Source organism: Podarcis raffonei, chromosome 3 (genome assembly GCF_027172205.1).
Source record: "Podarcis raffonei isolate rPodRaf1 chromosome 3, rPodRaf1.pri, whole genome shotgun sequence".
NCBI classification, from domain to species: domain Eukaryota; kingdom Metazoa; phylum Chordata; class Lepidosauria; order Squamata; family Lacertidae; genus Podarcis; species Podarcis raffonei.
The window spans coordinates 31241304-31265225 of NC_070604.1; the positions used below are offsets into that span (position 1 = coordinate 31241304).

The 23922-nt window shown below is 43.4% G+C and overlaps 1 protein-coding gene across 5 annotated transcripts in view; it reads left to right on the plus strand.

The window, feature by feature from the left end:
• Nucleotides 1-23922, plus strand: part of GRHL1 (grainyhead like transcription factor 1) — a 61769-nt gene that overhangs the window by 23997 nt on the left and 13850 nt on the right. For 4 of the 5 annotated variants that reach the window (XM_053380965.1, XM_053380967.1, XM_053380963.1 and 1 more), the window contains exons 5-10: nt 1916-1992; nt 2800-2956; nt 4925-5036; nt 6535-6629; nt 20189-20347; nt 23700-23787. In XM_053380965.1, the coding sequence (XP_053236940.1) occupies nt 1916-1992; nt 2800-2956; nt 4925-5036; nt 6535-6629; nt 20189-20347; nt 23700-23787 (688 nt within the window). The remainder of the gene's footprint in view (nt 1-1915; nt 1993-2799; nt 2957-4924; nt 5037-6534; nt 6630-20188; nt 20348-23699; nt 23788-23922) is intronic. The other variant, XM_053380966.1, reaches the window with a different exon arrangement.

A 23922-nucleotide genomic window follows, 5' to 3' on the forward strand; every position in this document is an offset into this window, starting at 1 on the left:
CTCTTTTGCTGAGCATGCTCTGTCCAGCGCTTGGCACATTGCTGTGTTTGCCATGGGAGAGCAGAAAAGCTACAGGCTGCAGTGTTGGGCTGCAGAAATGTGGCTTCTGGAGCATTTGAAAGTAAATTGTTAAGGCTGTGATCCTGTTGAATTCCATGGAACTTTCTAAATAGGCATGCACAGGGTTGCACTGCAATTTTACGTATACCTTGGTTCTCGAACCTTGGTTCTCAAACTTAAACCATTCCGGGAGTTCATTCGACTCCCAAAACTGTTTGAAAACCAAGGCTGCAGGAGCTTCCTGCACTCAAGCAGAAGCAGCGTCGGACGTTTGGCTTCCCCAAAACATTCACAAACCAGAACACTTCTGGGTTTGCGGTGTTCAGCAGCCAATTTGTTCGTCAACTAAGCCGTTTGAGAACCAAGGTACCACTATACATGTATTTAAGAAAAGCAGCTTTTGAACCCTTAATGCAGTGGTGGAGATCCATTTTTCAGCCTCAGGGCCATATGCTATCATGGGTGGTTTTCTGGGGGGATGCGTATCAGTGGTGGGCGGGGCCTGAAGCAGAAGTGGGTGGAGCAATGCACAAGAATCCTTTCTTCATACAGTAAACTAGATTCTGTTTGTGCAAAAGCCAGAGCTTTCACTACATGCCTACTCATGTGCAAGGCACATGTTCTCTCACATTCTCTCTGTTTCTCTCACACACACAACCTTCCATCCAGGCAAGAGAGAGGCATTTCAAGGACACATTCCAGCCAGACAACAGCATTCAAAAGTTGCAGGACAGAGTAGTGGGTGTCACCTGGGCGAAAGCCCTTGGAGCCAAATAAGAGATCCCTGGACGGCTGCATTTGCCCCCTGGGCCAGAGGTTCCCCACCCAGTTTGCAGATAGATGCAAAGCAGTTTCGTAGACCTTGGCTGGCAAACCTCCGAAGCCAGAGCAGTTGATGAATAATATATATTTTTTCCCAGTGGCCTTCTCAGTTACTCAGATTTACTCAGCAAAAGCAGAGTAAATCGTGTCAGGTAGTAAAAACTGCGAAACAAATTTATGCTGAATGAGGCATCATGCAAATTCGATTTAGTTTATAAAAACTAAATAAATACAGGCGGCTCACAAAATCACAGAAAGTTTGACCTTTTTCTTAAAAGTCCAGAATGCCTACAAGTCCTGTTGATAAATAACTATTGCATCCCTTCTTCCCCTTGCCCCTCTGATTTATTGCACTGCTCCCTAATCTGTGCATGGGTATCATGTTCTCTTTAATTCTTATGTAAACCTGAAATATCAATCCGGTGGATTAGAAATAGAAGATTTTCTCAAAGGCCTGTGGGTGTAATGTACTAAATTTAAAACAAAAGCAACCACTATAGAATGCGAAATCACTAGCAAAAGCACATGGCTCATTTTACAGGGTAGAGAGAGAGCTCCTTCAGCTTGAATGTGTGGTAATAATATCGGCACGGCAGGAATACGTACACGATCTGTGTGTGTGTGTGTGTGTGTGTGTGTGTGTGTGTGTGTAAAAAAAAAAAGTGTGCTAAATGCAGCATCACAGAAAGAAACAGCTGTGGACCTAAGCGTAAAACCCTCTAAAACTCAGAATACCTTGTTCAAATGTCAGAACTGGAGCTAAGCTTTTTCTTCTTTCAGGCTCTTGAAAGATATTGGAAATGCCACACTTTGAAAGTGTGCAAATCAACTTTTTCCATAGTGCCCTGCCTTGTGCTGGCCTAGTTTTTTCTTTTCCCCACCCCTGGTGCACATATTAAGTGGATGGCAGTAAACATGCCAAGTTAAGGGGCATGTTAAACACTTTATTAATGATAAATTTAGGACCGGACCACTGTTGTTATTATTTTTTAAAACTGCCACCTATGCCTGAAACAATTATTAATACTTCCAGGTTTTCTTTCCTGCCGAACTGAACCTCCGGATGGCCGGCATGAATTCTGAAGACTACGTGTTTGAAAGCATTGCTGGGTAATCTCCTATCCTTTAGATCCAACTATTGTGAAATTCTCTCCCTCCCTCTCTGGCGCACAGTAGGGCTTGACTTGGCACGCCATGCTCTGCCTTCTTGCTTACGCTCCCTGGTGGGTGGCAAGCTGTGCGGATGATCACCTGGACTTGCCTAGGTTGTAGTGTTATTCCCTGACATGTTGTACAGACTGCTGGGCTGAGTACACAGCCATACATTTAAAGCACATGACTTCTCTCAGGATTCTTTGAGAGAAGCCACGTGCTTTAATTGTATGGTGCGTGCAGCCTGGGTTTCTGCTGTTTGAACCTCGAGCTCAGGAGAACCAGCATACCCGCCACCATTTCCCCAATGAAAATAAGGATGTCCTGTTCCATCATCGTCATTTTATTATTTATATGCCGCTGAGATGAGCTTGGGCAAGTCACCGTCTTGTCCTATCCTACTGCATGGGTGTGTTGTGATTGGTGATGATAACAGGATATTGCCCCATGTACACCAGCTTGAGCTCTTAGAGCATGGTGTGAATTTGACTGATAGACAGATAATCGCCTGCTCAGAAGAGATTTATAGGGTGTAAAAGCATAACTCATAAAGTGTCTATAAAGAGAAGCTTTCTAACTTACCCTTTGTTCCCCCTGCCCAATATCTTTGAATCATGATTTGCTAGTCCTAAATAAACAGATGTCATGACTTGGAACGCCGTGACACTAAAAAATACCATTTGTGTACACTTTTGTTTATGTGTTATGTGCAGATTCTTTGCAGATATAATTGGCTCCTAAGTCTTCCCCCTTCTGGTTTTTCAGGAACAACTTCGAATACACACTGGAAGCTTCTAAATCGCTTCGGCAGAAGCCCGGAGATAATACAATGACGTATTTAAACAAGGGCCAGTTCTATCCCATTACACTGAAGGAGATGAGTGGTGGTGAAGGAATCCATCAGCCCATCAGTAAAGTTCGAGTGAGTTGACACACTAGGAACTATGTGGGAGGAGAAGCTGGCAGCAGTGGCGGGCTTTGGGCTCTCAAATTTCGACACTAAAATTCACCCCCAGGCCTTTCACGTTCCATTCTGCAGCATTGTTGTGGCACCCCCTGCAGTGTGGCATCAAGTGCAGCCGAACCAGTTGTGTGCCCTAAAACCACCTCTGCTGTAAGTGTGGTGAAAAATGTTAGGATTCCAGCGGAAGTAGTCAGCGATGTTCCCAAAAGGGTGTGCAGTGATTCTGGCAGTCAGCTAGGCACAATGTTCTGCATCAGCTGTAGTTTCCAGTCATTTTCAAGGCTGAAGAGCGTATTGCAGTAACCTAATCCAAACTTGATATTGCGAATATGCACAATGGGTTGTAATCAGTTAAGTCAGATATTTGGAGTAGACTTGAAATCAATGGGCTAAAAGTAGGAATGGAGGAGAAATTATATTCAGTTCACACTGAAAGAAAAAAACCTGCCTATGGTAATTTGCAGCTTCCAAAACAACTTGAGAACTAACGATCCTTCAAAATTTACTCTTCTTTAGATTTTGCAATATAGTTCTCCAGCCAAGTAATGTGTACATATACTGAGGGGAAGTATACATTAAAAATGCACGTTAGTGAAAATAACGTACCAAAAAATGCATTCTACTTGAGGAAATTTCTTTGGGAAAATAAGTATATTGGATAAAATTGCATACGGATGTGTCTGTTAGGAGAAATCTGCACGAAAATGCTGGTGAATTTTCATGAAGCCTTTTTTAAAAAAGTAAATAAATTGCAAAGTGATGTGGAAATATGGAAAACGGAACTCAAAGATGGGGAAAATGAGAAACCGCAATTGGACGAAAGTCACGATGAAAGTCCACTGCTTTCAAGGGGCTTACATTGTGTATGACTTAGCTGAATGCAACCCATTTAATTGAATGCACACCTATGGGTTATTGGGACTCTAGTTTGCTTTGTTTCTTCTTCTTTTTAAAAAAAGAAGAGCTACCACACAGGAATGGAGTCACCAAGTCAGCTTACCCCCAAAGGCTCCCCCCCTCCCCGCCAGGGCTCATTTATTGCCAGTGCATTTTAATTATTTGTTTGGTGGCCAAATAAATCAACCAGTTACCTAGTTTATCTCCCTATTTTTGGTGTCACTTTGAATGCCATCAGATTAAGGGGTAGCGCTGGCACTTTTCCGACTCTTGCTCCCACCCTGTTAATGGTCAGGGAAATTCTCTTCAGAAGCCAACCCATGTGGGCAGATTTTGTGAAGCTAAATAGCAAGTTGTTGAGCAGGAATGGGGAACCTGTGGTCTTTAACGTTGGGCTACACTTCCTATGGGATGCGGATGGTGCTGTGGGTTAAACCACAGAGCCCTAGGGCTTGCCGATCAGAAGGTCGCGGTTCGAATCCCCGTGATGGGGTGAGCTCCCGTTGCTCGGTCCCTGCTCCTGCCAACCTAGCAGCTCAAAAGCATGTCAAAGTGCAAGTAGATAAATAGATACCACTCCGGCGGGAAGGTAAATGGCTTTTCCGTGTGCTGCTCTGGTTCACCAGAAGCAGCTTAGTCATGCTGGCCACATGACCCAGAAGCTGTACGCCGGCTCCCTCGGCCAATAAAGCGAGATGAGCGCCGCAACCCCAGAGTCAGTCACAACTGGACCTAATGGTCAGGGGTCCCTTTATCTTTACCTTACAGTTCCTATAATCCTTCACCACTTCTGAAAGGCTACTGGTTCTGCACCCCTAGGAATTCAGAGGCATCTACGTATATCTGAGTAACCGTGTTCGCACTTCAGCTTAAAAAGGCTGGCAGAATTGCCTAGATTAAGCTACCAGCTTAATAAACACTTTGCTTCCTTCCCTGTGAAGTGTCTTTGCCAAAGACCCTCTGGCCTTTATGTCAATTAAGCTCTGCTCTCTCTCTCCTCCTGTCCCTCTTTTTCCTCCTCTTTTGAAGAGTGTCATCATGGTTGTATTTGCCGAAGACAAAACCAGAGAGGATCAACTCCGGCACTGGAAGTACTGGCACTCTCGGCAGCACACAGCCAAACAAAGGTGCATTGACATAGGTAAGAAATCATCCCAGCTGCAGGTGCCAGGACAGCGCTTGGCAGGTTTCAGTTCTCTGCTCACGTTCGTTCTTTCTTTTTACTGCACATGCCCAAGGCTATCTTTTGGCCACTGTTCAACATGGCTCCAGTTCTTGTTCATTACAGTTCTTTGGTTGCATGAGAAATATTCTAAGCCATCTTAATATTTTGGGTGAGGGGGCAGCTATACAGCTCTGAACATATAATGGGGTACTTGCGTTTGGTTTGGTGTTGTTGGTTGGTTACCCAAATGGGTGGGTCAGCACTTATAAATAAGATGTTCCTGGACTACAACTCCCATCCTCCTTGACCACTGGCCATGTGAATTACGGCTGATGGGAGTTGGAGTCCAAGAACACATGGAGGCCCCCACAAGTTAGCCACTCCTGGTCAATAGCATGCAGTGGGGGTTGTAAGGTTGCATAATCTTCCGTGTCTGGTACAAATTGGTTGCTTTTAGGCCCGTTTTGGTGTCAGATGATGCTATTTCTGTGTTGAGTTGCCTTTGGGGCTGCTGAAATCTGTTACGCTTGTTTTCTGTCTTCTGCGGGAGCCACAGACTTTCTGAACAGCCATTTTCTGAACTTTGATCATCCCCCCACCCCACCTCCGAAAGAGAAACCCAACCCAACCGTCTGATTATATTCCTCTGTTTCTACCATCACCCTCCCGAGAAAGCACAGTTCAGTTTTTAATTCCTAGAGTGTTTGGGCCTAGTAGAGGCTGCTTGTAGCTCATGCCCTGTGCTCCAGTGTCCCTTCGCCCTTAGTCCTGAGCATGTGTAGATGAGTCGCGGTGACTCAAGGTAGAAGGGAAAGGCACTCTGCACATGGGCAAATCTGCTGTCGCTTATTACTCAGGTGTTTTGGAGCTGCTGGTGTTGTTAAACAGGTTCCCGGAATGAGTTGAGTCCCTGGCACAACTCAAGCTCCAGGTAGAGTTGGGGCAGGGAGATGAAAGATGGCATTGCAGATACCTGCTTGCCTACAGCTAAGCTGTGATTGGCCAGATTCCAGGTTCCTTTGGTTCAAGGTTGAGTTGCACTCCCAGCCCTTTCCTCCTGTGAATAAAAGGAGGGATTAATCATTTGGCACTTAAAGGCAGACGCACACGCAAATCTTCCTTTATTATTAAAGGGTGTTTTTTTTATTATTATCAAGAGTATATATCCTTGTTATGCTGGGGTGACATTTCTCGTACAAAACCACAGGGCACGGCAAGGATAGCAGGTGCCACCTCTTTCCTTTTAGAACTTTATGTTTCATTTCCTGATTTATTTATTTTTGTTTTTTAAAAATAAAAATAAAACTTATTGCAGAGATGCCCACAGGCAACAACTCTTGGTTGCTTTTTATTGCTCTCCAATACATCAATGTTCTTCCAAGAAGGAAGAAAATAAATGACGCTATACTAGGCCTGTATGTAGCATCAATAGATTGACATACTATATTGTGTGTGTGTTTTCTCTTATCAACAGCTGACTACAAGGAAAGCTTCAACACGATCAGTAACATTGAAGAGATAGCCTATAACGCCATTTCCTTTACTTGGGACATCAATGACGAAGCAAAGGTAAGCATTCAGACTTATTTTTCCTGGCCCCTTTTTGTGTGTAAAAGGGGAGAAAGGAGGTGTATCTTAACATGGCATATCGTTAGATTTTTATTTGCTTTCTGCTTTTAAGAAATAGTTGCTGGAGCATTGCCAAAGTGTGTTTGAATAAAAATAAAGTGTTTGTTGTTGTTTTTTAAGTGGAGGGACAATCAGTATTGGGGATTGACGTGGCTATCTTTCAAGCTCTGCCTTGCTTCTCCAAGCCCCCCAGATCAGTTTAACAGAAGGAAAGTGAGCAGGAACAGGAGAGTGAAACAGGCTCCTGCAAAAAACAGAAATTACTTCAGCATGTTAGTGAATTATTACATAGAGACCTACGAGCTACCAGGTGCATTTAGTGCTTGTTCTCACTGAGGAGACTGCCTGGCAAGATCTCAGACTGCTACACCTATTCAAACAGACGTCTTTCAGCCACCTAAGTTTAAACAGAGGTGTGTTTGCAGGCTGCAACTTGCAATCCTCTGCAAACGGCCCATCTCTTCTGTCAAAGTGTCATTTTGTGTCAGATTTACTAGTCACCTTCTTAGTCCCCCTTCGCTATGCAGAGGTCACTAAACAGCACAATGCAGCCTTCAGGTGCCTGGTACTACAACTCCCATCAGCTCCAACCAGCACGGGGGGGGGGGTGAAGGCTTGTATAATGGACATATCGCATTGGGAAAGTTTTCCGCTTCATATTGTGGTGCGATGCAGTTAAGTCTGGTGGGCAACCTCCTCAGTTTCATTGCTAAGCCTTCAAAGAGTATGCAAAGCCACTTGTAGGCTGAGCTGACAAGCTTGCTTTTGCCCTGACACAAGGCAACTTTCATGCCATGGTCTTAGAATTATTTGAAATAATTTTAGAATAATTATCCCATAGTTCTGAGGTAATGGCAAATTGAGGCCTATTTAGAATTGAAGCTCCAATGAAGACAATGAACAGATGTGCTCCCTTCCCTTTTGCAAACTTAGCCAGTGGTACCAGTTTAAAGTTTAAAGATGCTCTCAAGGCTAATCTTAAAAAAATAATAATCAGAATAAGCATGGAAAATTGGGAAACACTGACCTGCGAGCGTTCCAATTGGAAGATAGCCTTTACCAAAGGTGTCTTGAACTTTGAAGAAGCACAAACTCAGGATGAAAGGTAGAAACGAGCTAAGAGGAAGGCAAGTTTAGCAAACCCTAAACCATGATCAGCTCCCGCCTGGAAACCCATATCCCCACTGTGGAAGGATGTGTGGATCCAGAATTTGACGTCACAGACACACCATTAGGACTGTGTTCATGGAAGGCAATCTTATTCTGCTACGAGTGATCGCCAGAGAAGATGACGACCAGGAAAGGGTCAAAGGAGGGGGCTCTGCTAGGTCAGAAACATCCAGACATGTTGGATAGCATGGACTACATTTTCCATATTTACTGCACCCCCTCACCACCTTTGACCACTGGCCATGCTGGCCAAACAATATATGGAGATGCAGCTTTGGGGATTGACACATCAAAGTGGTTTACAACATTAACAAAGCCATACAAAAAAAAGTATTTAAAGATTTGACAACCATTTAAAAGCAAAAAGGGTTATTCAGAAATAGGAGTTCTTTTCTAGTAAGGGTGTTGGAATGGTTTAGCCATAACCTGGAAGACCCCGTTTGAAATCTCTGTGTCCCCTTGAATTCCCCAGTGGGATCTGAGCCTCATCTCCCCTCCCTTCCATCTGTAATGTAAGAATACAGTGGTACCTCTGGTTACGCACTTAATTCGTTCCGGAGGTCCGTTCTTAACCTGAAACTGTCCTTAACCTGAAGCACCACTTTAGCTAATGGGGCCTCCTGCTGCTGCCGCACCGCTGGAGCAAGATTTCTGTTCTCATCCTGAAGCAAAGTTCTTAACCCGAGGTACTGTTTCTGGGTTAGCGGAGTCTGTAACCTGAAGCGTATGTAACCCGAGGTACCACTGTAATGATACTGGCCTACTTTACAGGGCTTGTCGTAAGGGTTATTGAGATAACGCAAGCAAAACACTTGGAACATGCAGGGGAAAGTGTCACATCAAGTTATTACATCCCTTTTATCCTCTGTCTTGCCCCTCCCTGCAAGTGTGTGTGGAAACTAGGGCTGTGTTTAACTGCGGCCATTTGCAGCCATGACATCGTAACAGCCTCATGTTGACCGAAGAGAACTCCACATGGGACTCCGATAGTAATAGCTTAGATTAATCCATTGTGGGTCATACTGAAGAATGTGGAGAGTTTTGGTCTTTACTGGCACCTGAGAGCATCTCTGTGGAGATTGTAGGGACCCCTCTCCTCAACCTCTCTATTCCCTGTCCCCCCTCCCCAACCTAGGCTGGCTCTGCCATTTAGCGGCGTGAGGTGAACTCACCTCAGGCTGTGGAGGTTTGTGTATGTGCAGCATTGGCAAAATATTGGACAGGGCTGTGGACTTCATACACACCCACACATTTAAAGCAGATCGGATGTGGCTTCTTCTAAACAATCCTGGGAACTGTAGTTTACCTCTCACAGAGCTGTAATTCCCAGCACCTTGTAACGAACTACAGTTCCCAGTATTCCCTTGGGAAAGTCATGTGTTTTAAATGTGTACAACACAGCCTTGTAAGCCAGCCAGCTAACCTCCTCTTAGGAGAACACTCTTCTGTCCCTAATGTGGAAATAAGATTCAGATGCAAATCTGGTCCACTTGTGGAATGCAAGGGTGTCATATTGTCCTTCATATTAGGCAACAAAATGGTCTTGGTCTGGCCCAGCTGTCTCGCATTTTGGTGTCCGCCCCCAACACATCAGAGAGATGAAGCTGTTTGTCCTTTCTCTAGCACAGGCACCCCCAAACTCGGCCCTCCAGATGTTTTGGGACTACAACTCCCATCATCCCTAGCTAACAGGGCCAGTGGTCAGGGATGATGGGAATTGTAGTCCCAAAACATCTGGAGGGTTGAGTTTGGGGGTGCCTGCTCTAGCTAGTCTGGGTGATCTAGGCAACCATTCAGAAGGGAGGAAATGGGACAGGCTTTCACGGTTGAATTGGGCAGTGGACTCTTTAAAGGAAGGATTTGTGAGCAAGAGGAGGCAGTGATTCGGGGACGGGCAGTAGAATTTGTTCCAAACCTTTTATTGCAAAATAAATATTCCCCTTTCACCATGTAACCCTGATGTGTTTATCCTTCCAACCCTTCCAATGGCAGTGTTTCAGCACCTGATGCCTAAAATGGCATTACTTCGTGAAGTTGGTATCGGTTACCAACCTGAGAATCTAAAACGCTATAATCCTTTGGCGAACTAACTCTTTGGGGCACTGGCAGCCATAGAAGCACATTTCCGCAGGTGACAATAGCTCCATTCAGTATGCTGCTTCATCTCTGCATCTTGCAAAGTAGCCCAGTCATTCAAGTGTATCCTCGTGGTCCTCGTGCTAAAGTGGGTGGTATTGTCCACACTACCCTGCCCCTTAAAAGGACAAGCAAACTGACACATCATGGCCAAGTCACTCACCTTGAGATCATCCAAGTCACTGGGCAGATTCTGAAAGGGAAGCTGCTACGTTTTGAACCAGCAACATCAAAATTATGCATCAGACAACTTCTGGATTCTTTTTTGCATGTTGGTTGCATATGTGCAGATGTTTTATCCGAACCTACTCAATTTGCATATTCTAAATTGATGTCCTGGGTTTTTTGCAAACCACTGGGGAAACAGGGAGACAGTAGAGGGTGTATAGATACACATCTAGGAGTAAGGACAGGTAGCTAGGTGATGTTTGCCAGTTCCTGAGCATGGTCAGTATTTGTAAGCAGATTTAGGGTTTGGGAAGTGAGTGACCAAGGACTACTGTATCTTATAGTGCATTCCTATTCATGTCTACTCATGAGTAGAAATGAGTAAATCTCATTGTGTTCTGTGTGACTTACCCCCAAGTAAGTGGATATAGGATTGTTGTATTGGAATGGCTATACTTTAGTTTTCCCATGCAGCTTGCAGGCCTGACGGGGTAGATTCATTAGTTCCCTGTTTTCTTTTGGGCTTTCTTCTTAAGTGTAGTTGCATATTTCAGAAAATCATTATCCTGTAGTTATTTTTTCTTTTTTTAACCCTCCCCCCCTTTTTTGTTTTATACTGACCTAGTAAAATCAACAATGATTGCGATGTAAAAATGACCTATATACATTCTGGATTGCTATGCTTCCTAATTTATTTATCTCTCCCCCCCCCCTTTTCTGTGTGAATGTATTTGATGGTGGTTCTTGATCAGATTACTTGTAGACAGAGCAGCAATTCTTTCCCACTGCTCTGATCTTATCGGGAGGAGGCTTAGCCAATTTCAACAATTTTTATTGCATGGTTCATTTGACTTGCTTTTCCTTTCTTTCTTTTTCTTTTTTGACAAAGGCCTTGTGTGGTGCAGTACTGTACGGAACCCCTACAACATTTATTGCCATGTGGATATTGATGGTGACTTTTTTTTGCATTAAATGTTTTTTATGAACCAGCAGTACAGATCAGGGTTATATAATTATGATAAACTTCATTCAGTTTACTCAGAACTACATGAATGTCCGATGATTTCCACCCCCATCCCCAAGAAACAGAAAATGTGGGAACTAGTTTGGGAACAGAAAGATGAAGTATGATGTGAATCAGTTGGAAATTAAGGTTGGGGTGGCTCAAGGAAGGATAAGCGAACTAGGGTGAAATGAGAGTGTGTTTTCCTGTGTCCAAAGCTTGTATTGAGGCAAACCAGGTATAAATAGACATGGAAGCCAGTCAGCACTGTGACTCCTTCCTCTTCCCCTATGACACCCTTTGGGCTCACAGTAGAGGAAACCTGGCAGTGTCAGCATCAATGCCAACTGCTAAATGTCAGGCAAGGGAAGAGCCTGCTCATAACCAGCCGGAAACTTAATCCCTTTTTATTTCACCCTTAGCAAGCCAGTGATGTCCCCTTTCTACGCCACCTCTGCAGTGAACCAAGTTAGAAGTTGAGGGCAAAGAGGAGGGTTCTATGAATCGGTTTTGCATATTCCTTGTTGGCTGGGCCATGTGTGCAATGAAGCTTCATTTCTTCATTTTCCTCCATTCACTCTGAGAATGAGCTGTTAGGGCTCTCTTTCCTGTTGCCCTTGCTATCTGTTTGGATATTGCCACTCACCGTATAGGGAGGAGAGCACATGCTAACTTTGCACAGACTCCCTTTCAGTTGCTTCTGGCAAAAATATAAAGGGCAAGCAGATAAGACAGCAAAAGGCACAATGACACAGCAACTCCACTGTCAGTTACTGATCGTACTTTTATTCAAAGTGTGTGGAGGGGCATCAGGCCATTGCAATCTAATAAACTCACAAAGTCAAGCAGCACAGTGAAGTGCTAAGAATGCGGTCTGTTAAACCTTTTGCATATCCCATTTAGTATGCTTGCAAAGTGCTCCCCTCCTTCTACCCTTCTTGCAACAAACAGACCACACACAGTTAAGTAAGTTTAAAATGCTTTACTTACAAAACATTCCAAAGGTCAGATTTCATGCATTTATCCAAGCAGCAGCAGGGAGAACACAAGCTGAATACTCTGAGGTAGAAAATACAGAATGATAGCTTCAAACACGTGCTCTAAGCTCGGGTCTTGCAGTCTCCCTCACTGGAGAAGAGGGGGCATGACCTAGCTATGTCTAGGAACACAGCTCTATGATCTTAACCCCTTCATGCACCAACTAGCACTCATGCATAGTTATGTTTCACTGCAATTTCCCACAAGATGTGAGACACGATCTTCCCTGGTTCGAGTCTTGCCATGCTTATGAACTTTGTCATGTGGCATTCGGCAAGCCTCTTTTCCCTCGGCTTCAGCCCCACCTCCAAATAAATCTGTATATGGAATAATAATGCTGGCCTACCTTCCAGAGGTGGGAACCTGTTTCCCTCCAGATGTTGTTGGAATTCAACTTCCATCAGATCCCCAGCAAGCATGACAAATGGTCAGGGATAATGGAAGTTGTATTCCACATCACTACAAGTTCCTGATTCCTGGTGTAAGCATTACTATGAGAATTTGTGGTGAAGAATTTTGAAAACCTTAAAATGCCATGTAAATAAAATACTAACTTTGTTGTTATTCTGCTCAGTGTGCAACCAGAAGATGTTTGGGTCTGTTCTCGAAGTAAAAGTTTATTTAAAGGAATCCCTCTCCCCGAAGGACTTCCCAAAGATAAACCAAACAAAAGTAGCTTTATGCTGAAATGAAATCTATGAGCTCCCTTTGTTCTAGTTGTGGGATTTTATGTTTTTGTTTAACTTGTTCCCTGAAGAAGGTGTGCTGCTTCCTGCAATTTGACCCCCAGGTGTTTTTTGTGTTTTGCATGATGTTAATTTATTAGGTTAATAAGAGTAGTAGGTCATTTCTCATTTTCCTGGGCTGTGAGTGTTGCATGTAGCCACAGTGATGCCTTCTTAATGAAGCTTTTAGTCATGTGGCACTTTAAAGGAAGGTGTTGCCGCAGGTTTTGCCTGTCTTGAGATACCAGTTTGGTGAGGATGAAACTAAATGGGAGGCATGTGGATGAGTCAATCAAGCTTTAATGGCATTTGTAATGAGAGGGAGTGTAGCATTGACACCAGCAGTACAATCCTCTCCATGCTTCCCCTTTAAGTTCTCTGTTTCTGGGGCTCATTCCAGGTAAGAGTGAGTAAGATTGCAGCCTCAGCTTTTTCCCCCCTCCTTTGACTGTAGCTTCAAATCCTGCCTTGCATTATTAATTGCTTTGACTGCAGTTGCAGTCTTAACCCCACTTACCTGAGAGTAAGCCTCGCTGGATTCAGTAGGACTTGCTTCTGATTGGATGTGGTTTGGATTGTGGCGTAACATCTGATTCTTCTTCACAGTGTTTCAGGAACGCCACTTTCGCTGCTTATCCACAGTGCGTTTACTCCATTCTTTAGTCAAATAAGCTTCATAAAATCAAGACACCTCTTGCCAACTCAGGCTTACAATCTTAAATTCACAAAAAACAAGGGAGAAATGAACGAGGAGGAAAAAGGAAACATTCTTAGGTGCAGTGTATAATTTCCAGCTGGCATAGGAGCCAGCTCCTAGGGGCTGAGGTCTCTTTGCCCCCCATAAATTTTTTGAGGGGCTGAGGTCTCTTTGCCACTTGAATGACAATGCCCCCTTTCCAGTTGATGGGCATTGCCATTCAAATGGTATGCTTGCACTGCGTCTTGTGATCGATTATGTGAGGCAGGGCTTACCTGAGTCCCCCCAAATATTTTATCCAAGTTGGCACCCCTGCCAGCTGGAATGGAAAGAGTTCAAGGAGGGGAGGAGCTAGATGGAGCTGGTCTCCCCAAAGAGCCAATGGTGTGGTTGCTGCTGGGTGACGCTTGAGGGAAGGAATGGCCTGATGGAGCTGGCCTCTCAGGGGAACCAATGAAGCAGTCCTCTAGCACCACATCTACTTTCTACTGCATTTTCTGTCATCACCATCACTGAATCCTCAACCTAGGCAGATTAGACTTACGGCAAGGATGAAGAACCTGGTGCCCTCCAGGTGGAGAGTCCTGTATTGCAGGCAGTTGGACTAGATTATCTTTGGGATCTCTTCCAACTCTACAAATCTATTGTTCTATGATTAGGGCAGCTAATTGCCAGTCACTGCAACCGCCACTTGTTCTGGACAATTGTGTCTTTGTAAGCCATACTATGGTTGGTTCATTTGCCTTACCTGGAAACTGCCTGCCTGCCATTTTGTTTTTGCCAGCCTTTCCCGCAGGTTGGATTGCACCACCTGGTTCGGTGTCACTCGATCTTGCATTTGCTAAGTTGTAAAATATGTGCCCCGGTATGATGCGGTGTGAATTTTACAAATCAAGCCTTTCCTAATGTTATCAATTAATTAATAAATCGCCCAGGGTGGGTCAGAACAATTTAAAATACCACGTTAAGAACAATTTTAAGCAAATTATATAAATCGTACATGATGAGATGACAAATCTATTCTCGTCTTGTCAGTTCATTCAAACTTACAGACTATTGATCCTTATCATCAGTGTGGCAGAAGAAAGCATTTCTAAGGGACTGCACCCATTAATCAGCCAGGATAGCTCAAGCAGGAGAGCATGAGACTCTTAATCTTGGGGTTGTGGGTTTGAGCCCCACATTGGGCAAAAGATTCATGCCTTGCAGGGGGTTGTCCCTTCCAACTCTATGATTCTGTGATCTATAGCCAAATATGTGGCATGCTAATCTAGCACTATGAATGGTTGAGGGCACTTAAATTCGGTCTGTGTGGCAGGTACTATTCTTCCCCCGTGGTGTGCAGGGAACAACAATCCCCATTTCTTGGTTCCTGTGTCTGGAAGGTCCCCCCTTTTGTACTTGCTAAAATGTCATTGTGAGTTACTGGAGTTTTTATTCTTCAGCTTTTTCTCCAGAGTGTTTACATCAGGGAAGGGGAACCTGTGGCTCTCCAGATGTTTTTGGACTGCAATTCCCATCATCTTTGACCACTGACCATTCTGGCTGGGGTTTAGGTGAACTGGATCCAATAGCCTGTCGCAGGTTGCAGGTTCCCCCTCCCTGCTCTAGAGATTGAATCTTAGTTGGACATGGATGCTTGAATTTACTGCAAATCTATATTTAGCCCACACTTGCGCTATAAATGCATATGCATAAACATCATGGCAGCAATGCACAGTTTGCTGAGGTATATTTTGAAGTGTTAATACTGGAGGGTGGTATCTTTGATAGCCAGTAATGCTGCGAGACCTAAGAATGAGAAGCCTTGCACATGCAGGGACTTCTGTTTCTTCCTTCTGTGGAGGACAATGCCCTATATGCACATATGAATGCTACGTTGTGCACCGAGCATTTCTTTGTTCATGTAAGAGTCACTTTGTGTACAACAAAACAGGTACCCCATTACTTCTCTGCTATATCTGTATTGGAAGGGCTCAAATCATGTAGATGCATGCTCTAATAGAAGCCCATCTGTAAGTCGCTGCTGCCTCCTTAAAATTTACATAGAGAATCCTGCTCAAAAACAACACGCACACTAAACTCTAATGTAGCCAAGAATGCAGAAGTGCCCTCTGAAAAAGGAGAATGGCTGTCAGAAGAGGAATCTTGCTCTACAGGCTGAAGATGTCCAACAACTTTTGCGGCTGTATATTTCTTTCTTCTGGCAGTTCTTGGGTGGGGAAGTATCTGGTGCAGTCACTTGCCCTCCTTTTCCTTTAAGACACAGATTCAGAGAACAATATGTCATTTTGGCAGCTTATGATCCCAGCCGAATGTTGTCTTTAGTTTTTGGAGAAGCAGAAAAGCAGCAATCTTAAACAACAGCTGAGATGAGGTGTTTTTAATAAGAAGGTTCTTACTTATTTATCTTCATGCAGGCATAGAAAGGGTTAGCTGTACTTTGAGTAGACCCTTTGAAATGACAAATGTAGGTCCACTTATTTCAATGGGCTTGCTTCATAATAATAATAAACTTACTATTGATATCCAGCCCATCTGGCTAGATTTCCCCAGCCACTCTGGGCGGTTTACAGAATATATAAAACATAATAAAGCATCAAACGTTAAAAACTTCCCCACACAGGGCTGCCTTCAGATGTCTTCTACAAGTTGTATAGTTCTTTACCTCCTTGACATCTGAAGGAAGGGTGCCACTGCTGTGAAGGCCCTCTGCCTGGTTCCCTGTAACTTTGCTTCTCGCAGTGAGGGAGTCGCCAGAAGACCCTCAGAGGAGGACCTCAGTGTCCAGGCTGAGCGATGGGAGTGGAGACGCTCCTTCAGGTATACTGGGCTGAGGCAATTTAGGGCCTTAAAGGTTAACACCAACACTTCAAATTGTGCTCAGAAATGTACTGGGAGCCAATGTGGGTCTTCCAGGACCAGTGTTATATGGTCTTGACAACCACCCCCAGTCACCAGTCTAGCTGCTGCATTCTGGATTAGTTGTAGTTTCCAGGTCACCTTCAAAGGTAGCCCCATGTAGAGCGCATTGCAGTAGTCCAAGCAGGAGATAACCAAAGCATGCACCACTCTGGTGAGAGACAGTCTGCGGTCAGGTAGGGTCTCAGGCTACGTACCGGGTGGAGCTGGTAGACAGCTGCCCTGGACACAGAATTGACCTGCACCTCCATGGACAACTGTGAGTCCAATATGATTCCCAGGCTGTGCACCTGGTCCTTCAGGGGCACAGGTAACCCATTGAGGACCAAGGAGTCCCCCACACCTGCCCGCCCCCATCTCCCAAAAACAGTACTTCTGTCTTGTCAGGATTCAACCTCAATCTGTTAGCCGCCATCCATCCTCCAGTCACTTCCAGACACAGGACCTTCACTGCCTTCACTGGTACCGATTTAAAGGAGAGGTAGAACTGGGTATCATCCGCACACTGGTGAACACCCAACCCAACACTAATGACCGGCATTGGATTGTATAATCCAAACAGATGTTAAAAAAGAGAGAGCTGCTTTTTTCTCTAGGCCCCTTCCTTACCTTCTGCGCTTGTCTCCTTAGTTCATGCTTTTAGGGAGAGCCTGACTGAGCTAAAATTTGGGGAGGTTGGCGATAAGCTTGTGGATTTCATTAATGAGTCATCTGCCTCCAGCCCACCTCAGTTCAAGGACTACCTCAGGAAACAGACGCAGCAGCTAGGCTGCTTTCCCATAGCAGTTCTTCCCTGTTCTCACATCAGGAAACAGAATGTAATTGGGTTAAGAGTTCTAATTAAACACACAAAACTTCCTCATCAGAAGGATGGTGCTTTTCCAGATCATGGATATAAGGTGTTCTGTTATGACACATGCAAGCAGGCTCAGTCCAGAGTTTCAAGTACAGAAAACAACTCCTCCCTTTGTGTTGCAAAGATGACAGCTAGTCAAATAAGTCCAGGAAGCCCCTATAAGCAGGGCATGGAAGCATCAGCCTATTTGTCCTCAGCATCTGGTATTCTAAGGTATACTGCCTTACAAGATGGAGGTTCTATTTTGCTATTGTAGTTAGTAACTGCTGGTAAGCCGAATTCATGAGAAAGTAGGTCTAAATTCTCTTTGAAAGGCACCTGACCCATAAATTTGACCCACATAAGAGAGATTTCCATTTGTCTCTCCTGAATCTACAGCTGATTCATTTTCTTGGATGACCCCTGAGTTCTAGTGTTTGCTGACATCTTACTGCTTAAATTAAATAAAAAAACTGTCAGCACATTGTCACTGCCAGCTGCAAAAATTTCTAAGCCATTGTTGAAGGAAATATTACCTAGCTGTACATTTGACTTCCTCTTGAGCATGAGTAAAAGCTTTGATAAGCAAAACCAGCTTTTAAAAGAACAGCTTGCATGAAAGCTAGCGAGCTCATTAGACAGTAAGGTGTCACGTTCATTAAAGGTGTTACATTGATAGCAGTTGCTAATTAAAATGAAACCTGCATGTAGATCAGGTCTGATTAGAGTTGTCAAAGATAACTGGTTAGAAATCCATTTGGGGTGGGAACTACCTCTGGAAACAAGGGAGAAACTTCTGGCTCTCTCTCTCTGTGTTGTTCCCATCCATTGGTCTAGAAAATTACCTCAGATAATGTACTTAGGCCACAGGCAGGCACATTTGCCTTCTGGAAGCCCTGACGTCAAATCTATCTGGTGCTTTTGTAGGGTTCAAGTCATAAGTGAGTTCTTTCCACTCTTAACACAGAAATGAGGTCAACTGAGGATGTGCCTCAAAACTTAGCTTTTGGACAAATGACACAGGGCTTTTTTGTCCAGCAGGATGCACCATTGTCATTCTAAGAGAACAAGGGGGAAGTTCATGGTGAGCTCTGACACCTCTTTTTCTAGAAAAACAGTACTGCAATGTAATTTCTCACTGGAGGCCTGCTCCTTTTGGGGTTCCCTAGCATTTTTCGTGGGTTACTACTTAGTAGACCCACTGAAATGGATGGAATTAAGTCTACTGTTTTCAGTGGCTCGCTTTGAGCATGATTATCATCGCCCATCGTTAGGAAGAGAACGCCTTTTAGAATTGCAGCAGCTATTGTTATTTCCACTAGGGGTCAGTCATTCACCGCTGATCAGTTTTGATTTTCGCCTTGCTTTGAAGAAAACCAGCCTTTAGGTAAGAGGTGCAGCAAATCAAATTATTTTACTGCTTACTATTGGAGCAGTGTCACTTCTCTGACTCTGGTCTTGGTTGGGCAAGGGCATTCCAAGCGAGGAAGCAGTTGTAATGCTGAGCTATTAAGTTCATGTCATATCAACCCACAGTTAATGTGTGAAAGTTGTGGGTCTCAAATGGTGGTTCTAAACCCCTCGAGGGTACAGAGTGAAATAACATTTGGCAACCAGCAGAACAGGTATTTCAGGTTGCCTTTTCTTCTCTCCAACAAATATACATAAATATGCCTTTTTTTAAAGGAAAGGCATACCGAAATTCTGCAGAACGTTTCTTCTGAGCAAAAGATCTGATTGGGGTTTCTTTTTTTGTACATGTATTCCTTGCTCTGCTGTAGTTGTGTGTAACAGCTAATGGTTCCAGATAGAGATACGGATGTCTATCCGCGTTAAGGAACTAATCCTGGCAATGGGTTCACATTTGCCACTGTTGAAGTTAAGATGTGCTGACCACATCTGGAACTCAGGAGCGAAATCAAGGGCGTAGCGTTGAATCATGTGGCTTCCATCATATATAAAAACATATAAGGTAAAGGTAAAGGGGACCCCTGACCATTAGGTCCAGTCGTGACCGACTCTGGGGTTGCGGCGCTCATCTTGCTTTATTGGCTGAGGGAGCCGGCGTACAGCTTCTGGGTCATGTGGCCAGCATGATTAAGCCACTTCTGGTGAACCAGATCAGTGCATGGAAACGCCGTTTACCTTCCCGCTGGAGCGGTACCTATTTATCTACTTGCACTTTGATGTGCTTTCGAACTGCTAGGTTGGCAGGAGCAGGGGCCGAGCGACAGGAGCTCACCCCGTCGCGGGGATTCGAACCACCGACCTTCTGATCGGCAAGTCCTAGGCTCTGTGGTTTAACCCACAGCGCCACCCACGTCCCTCATATAAAAACATAGTAAAACATTCAACCTTAAAAAACTTCCCTATACAGGGCTGCCTTCAGTTGTCTTCTAAAGGTTGTCTAGTTACTTATCTCCTTTGCTTGAGGGTCCCATAGCTCCATACACTCTGATGAAAATCACCCTAAGCAAAAGTAGGACATTCCGGGATCAGATCAGACACACGGACGGCTTCTATAAATCCAGGACTATCCCTGGAAAATAGGGACACTTGGAGGGTCTGCAAATCTGGATGCACGTAACTGGCCGTGATGTCCATAGATTTTGCATCCCAATAATGCATAGGATTATTCTGTTAGACTTTGTTGGACTTCACACTAGTGGGCCATCTGCATGATATATCCTGTGGTTTGTGGCTGAATACAGTACTGATGAATTTTCTTGCTGCAGCAGAAAAAAGACGATAAAAGTTCCTTGGGGCTGCTTTTGATGAGAATGGGTTTTCCTGGTTTGTTTGCAGGTCTTCATTGCCGTAAACTGCCTCAGCACAGACTTCTCATCTCAGAAAGGTGTCAAAGGGCTTCCTCTGAATCTTCAGATTGACACCTACAGCTACAACAACAGGAGCAACAAGCCAGTCCACAGAGCTTACTGCCAGATTAAAGTCTTCTGTGACAAGGTAAAGCTGATGGAGTCTGTAAAATGATAGCTTTATTTAGGAATGTTTTGCCTCTTTAGTTTACTCCGTCAGTCTCATTTCTTACAAGGCAAGCAGAAAAATAAACAATTCAAATTGTTTATTTTTTCTGCTTGTCTTGTAAGAAATGAGATTGACTGGCTAAACTACAATTCAAAACAACAACAACACTCTTCACCACTTGGAAATTAAGATGACCTGTTACTTTTTGAGACTCATTCAGTGTTGTGTTATTTACAGATTTGGTGAGGGCGCAATCACTTGGAAAGGATGTCAAGTGAAAAGTCTCAAGTGTGTGTACACAAACATACACACATTGATGCTATGAACCTTCCATTTCAAACAGAAAAATACGAGCACATGCTAGATTTTCTTATTTATAACTCTGAGGTGTTTAATGAAATTGCTAACCAACCAAAATGAAGAACTCTTCCAGCTCTCTCACAAATTCCACTAACCAAAGCTAATTATTGTTGTATTGTCATCACTGATCATTTGCTTGCTTTTTTTTAAAAAAAACCACACACACTAGCATCACATAGCTCATGAACATTGATGTCAACTACCTGATGACTATCAGTTTCTCAGGAAATGAATTCTCAGCCCTGTTAAACTTTTTGAAATAAATGGAATCCAAAACACACCTAATTCTTGACCATGAGAGATAAAATTGTAGACATTATTGGCTTTTAATAAATAACCAACAATAAAAGCAAGTTATTTTAGGAACATTTTTCCTACTTTTAAATACTAATACTTTTTGGAATGAACTTCAATTATAAAGAAATAAAGTGATACAGAGAAAAAAAGTGGGGGGACGTGTGAGAAAAAACAAAGATGTGTATAAGAAAAAAACATACTTAAAAAAAAGTATTTTAGGAACAAAGCAGCGTGGTTCATCTAGTTTGCCAACTCGAGCCTACTTGATTTCCCTCTTTTGGCATTTCTACATCATCTGGGTTAAGCGGTCATTCTGTCCTGCAGATTCTGTCCCCATTAACAAAAAAATGTAGTGCTAAATCCAAGTAGCAAAACATTGAAGAACAAGGTCGATCTGCTTTTTTTAATCTACTTAAAAAAAATAAATAAAGGCCGCTCGCTGTTGAGGAAAAAACAACGAAGGTGGGTCCAAATGGGCCTGTTTTCATCTACAGTTCAATCTTCATCTTTATTGATTAGCTTACAAGATGCAAGTTTACAAGACAGAAACTTCCATGTTCTCAGTTTGGCTTTCTGTGGCTTTACTGCTGCACCTTTCTTTTACCACCTGTAGCCAGTAGTTTAACCTAAAACTTTGCCCCACTAGTTGTCTCAGCAGCTAGGCACTTGGAAGGAATTGTAATAATCGCTTGGTCTCTCTCTCTCTCTCTCTCTCTCTCTCTCTCTCTCTCTCTCTCTCTGTGTGTGTGTGTGTGTGTACAGTCAACTCATCTGGAGAAGGAGAGGCAAGCTTTCTCAAAATCACACAAGATCAGTTTACATGCATTTGTTTTGCTCTATGTATTTGTAGGGGGAAGCTACACCCTATGCAGAGTAAGGCTGGGCAATATCTGGTTTATCACCAGCTAAACATTTGCGATATACCAATATATCACAATGTCTGAAATAAGGATGGAGCTCTGTAGAGGCATTGGCTGGCTGGCTTCATGGTTTCCCCCCCATTGCGATTTTTGCATAGCACACACACACTGACACACACATACACCCACACACCCACACCATGATTTGCGATATATTGCCAGGTCAGAAATTATGAAACCAATATCTCGATGTGGACTTCAAACCGGTTTTGGACGATATATCAATATATCACCCAGCCCTAGTGCAGAGAGAGTATATCCACTATATGGTAGTGCAGAGCTTTCCAAACTGTGTGTCGGCTGCAGTGTGTAGGTGTGTGTTGTGCGAACGCTCCCCTCACTCCTCCCAGGTCTGGAAAGGGGTTAGTTTAACCTCCGGTTTGCTAGGAAAACTGAATTACTGTGTTGCAAAATCATGCATGTCTAAAAAGTGTGTCACCAACATGAAAAGTTTGGAAAGCTCTGCAGTAGCGGAGCACTGCCTCGATAAAATTTATTATAAAGGATGACAAATGTAGAATTAGCAATCACAACAAGTCTAACAAAACAAGACCTTAACAAAATTGGCACCTGCTCAGTAATAACAGTATTAGTTCTCTCAAGAAGGTCTCTAAAGATTGACCTGGAAACAGTCTCAGGAGAGGATAGATTATATGCTTTCTAACCCCCTGGTTAGAACTGCAGTAAAACAACACATGGTTGACCGTAACCACCTTGATATTGTTATGGGATCATTTGTCTTTAAAAGGAACTCAAGCAAACGTAACATCCAAAAGCTTTGAAAGTAACATTTTTAAACAATAATATAAGTCTGCTTTGCTTTAGGTATTGATCAATAAAAAATTTAATAGGGCACATAGCAAATTAAAAGTGATATTTCACAGCAAACCTGAATACACCCTTTCCTTGTTTTCTAAATGAGACAAATCAATTTATTCTGTTTGTAGCATCCTTTCACCCATGTGGGTTTGCTTGTGTATAAAACTAACTACTTCAAGCTGTTGTTTTGATCCTCATTGCTTACGGCAAGGGACATAAACAATGCTTACAACTACAGTAGTACCTCGGGTTAAGAACTTAATTTGTTCCGGAGGTCCGTTCTTAACCTGAAACTGTTCTTAACCTGAAGCACCACTTTAGCTAATCGGGCCTCCTGCTGCCACCGCACTGCTGCTGCGTGATTTCTCATCCTGAAGCAAAGTTCTTAACCCGAGGTACTGTTTCTGGGACAGTCTGTAACCTGAAACGTCTATAACCTGAAGCGTCTGTAATCCGAGGTACCACTGTATTTTCTGGCTTGAATCTGCTCCCCCGCACGCGCAAGTCAGGTGCAATAATTGATCATTCATACTTGGTTGCAATCTACATTTCTAATATAGTGTCCATAATACTTCAAGCCTTGCTTTGACATAAGAAAAATTCTCTTTATTGATTATAAAACAGAGACACCAGTTATACTGGCTGAGAGATGCGGCAACAATTTTCTTGCCTACCACCCTTTAAAACAGTCGTGAAGATTACATGTAATAACTAACACCATAACACTCCATCTTCAAAGAGTTAGACTTACTATGTCTTTGCTGATTTGAACTGTGTATGGGTTTGGTTTCAAGTTCAATGACTTTTGGAAGAGGAAGAAGTTCCAAGCGTGACTTACTTCCACAATGCCTGATTTGGGAGGGACCAGGGATGCTGACCTCAGTGGGGAGGAAGCCAATCCTCTGTAAATATCCTTTCTTCTTTCTATCTGACAGGGGGCAGAGAGGAAGATCAGAGATGAGGAACGAAAACAAAGCAAAAGAAAAGGCAAGTGTACTGACCCCAGCTCCCAGCTGAATGCCTGTAAGTAGAAAATATTAAAGTGCCATTTAATTTAGTGGAAAATTTCAACTAAATCTGATTTGAAATGCAAGCAATGGTATAAAGGAAATATTAAAGTGCCATTTCATTTAGTGGAAAATTTCAACTAAATCTAAA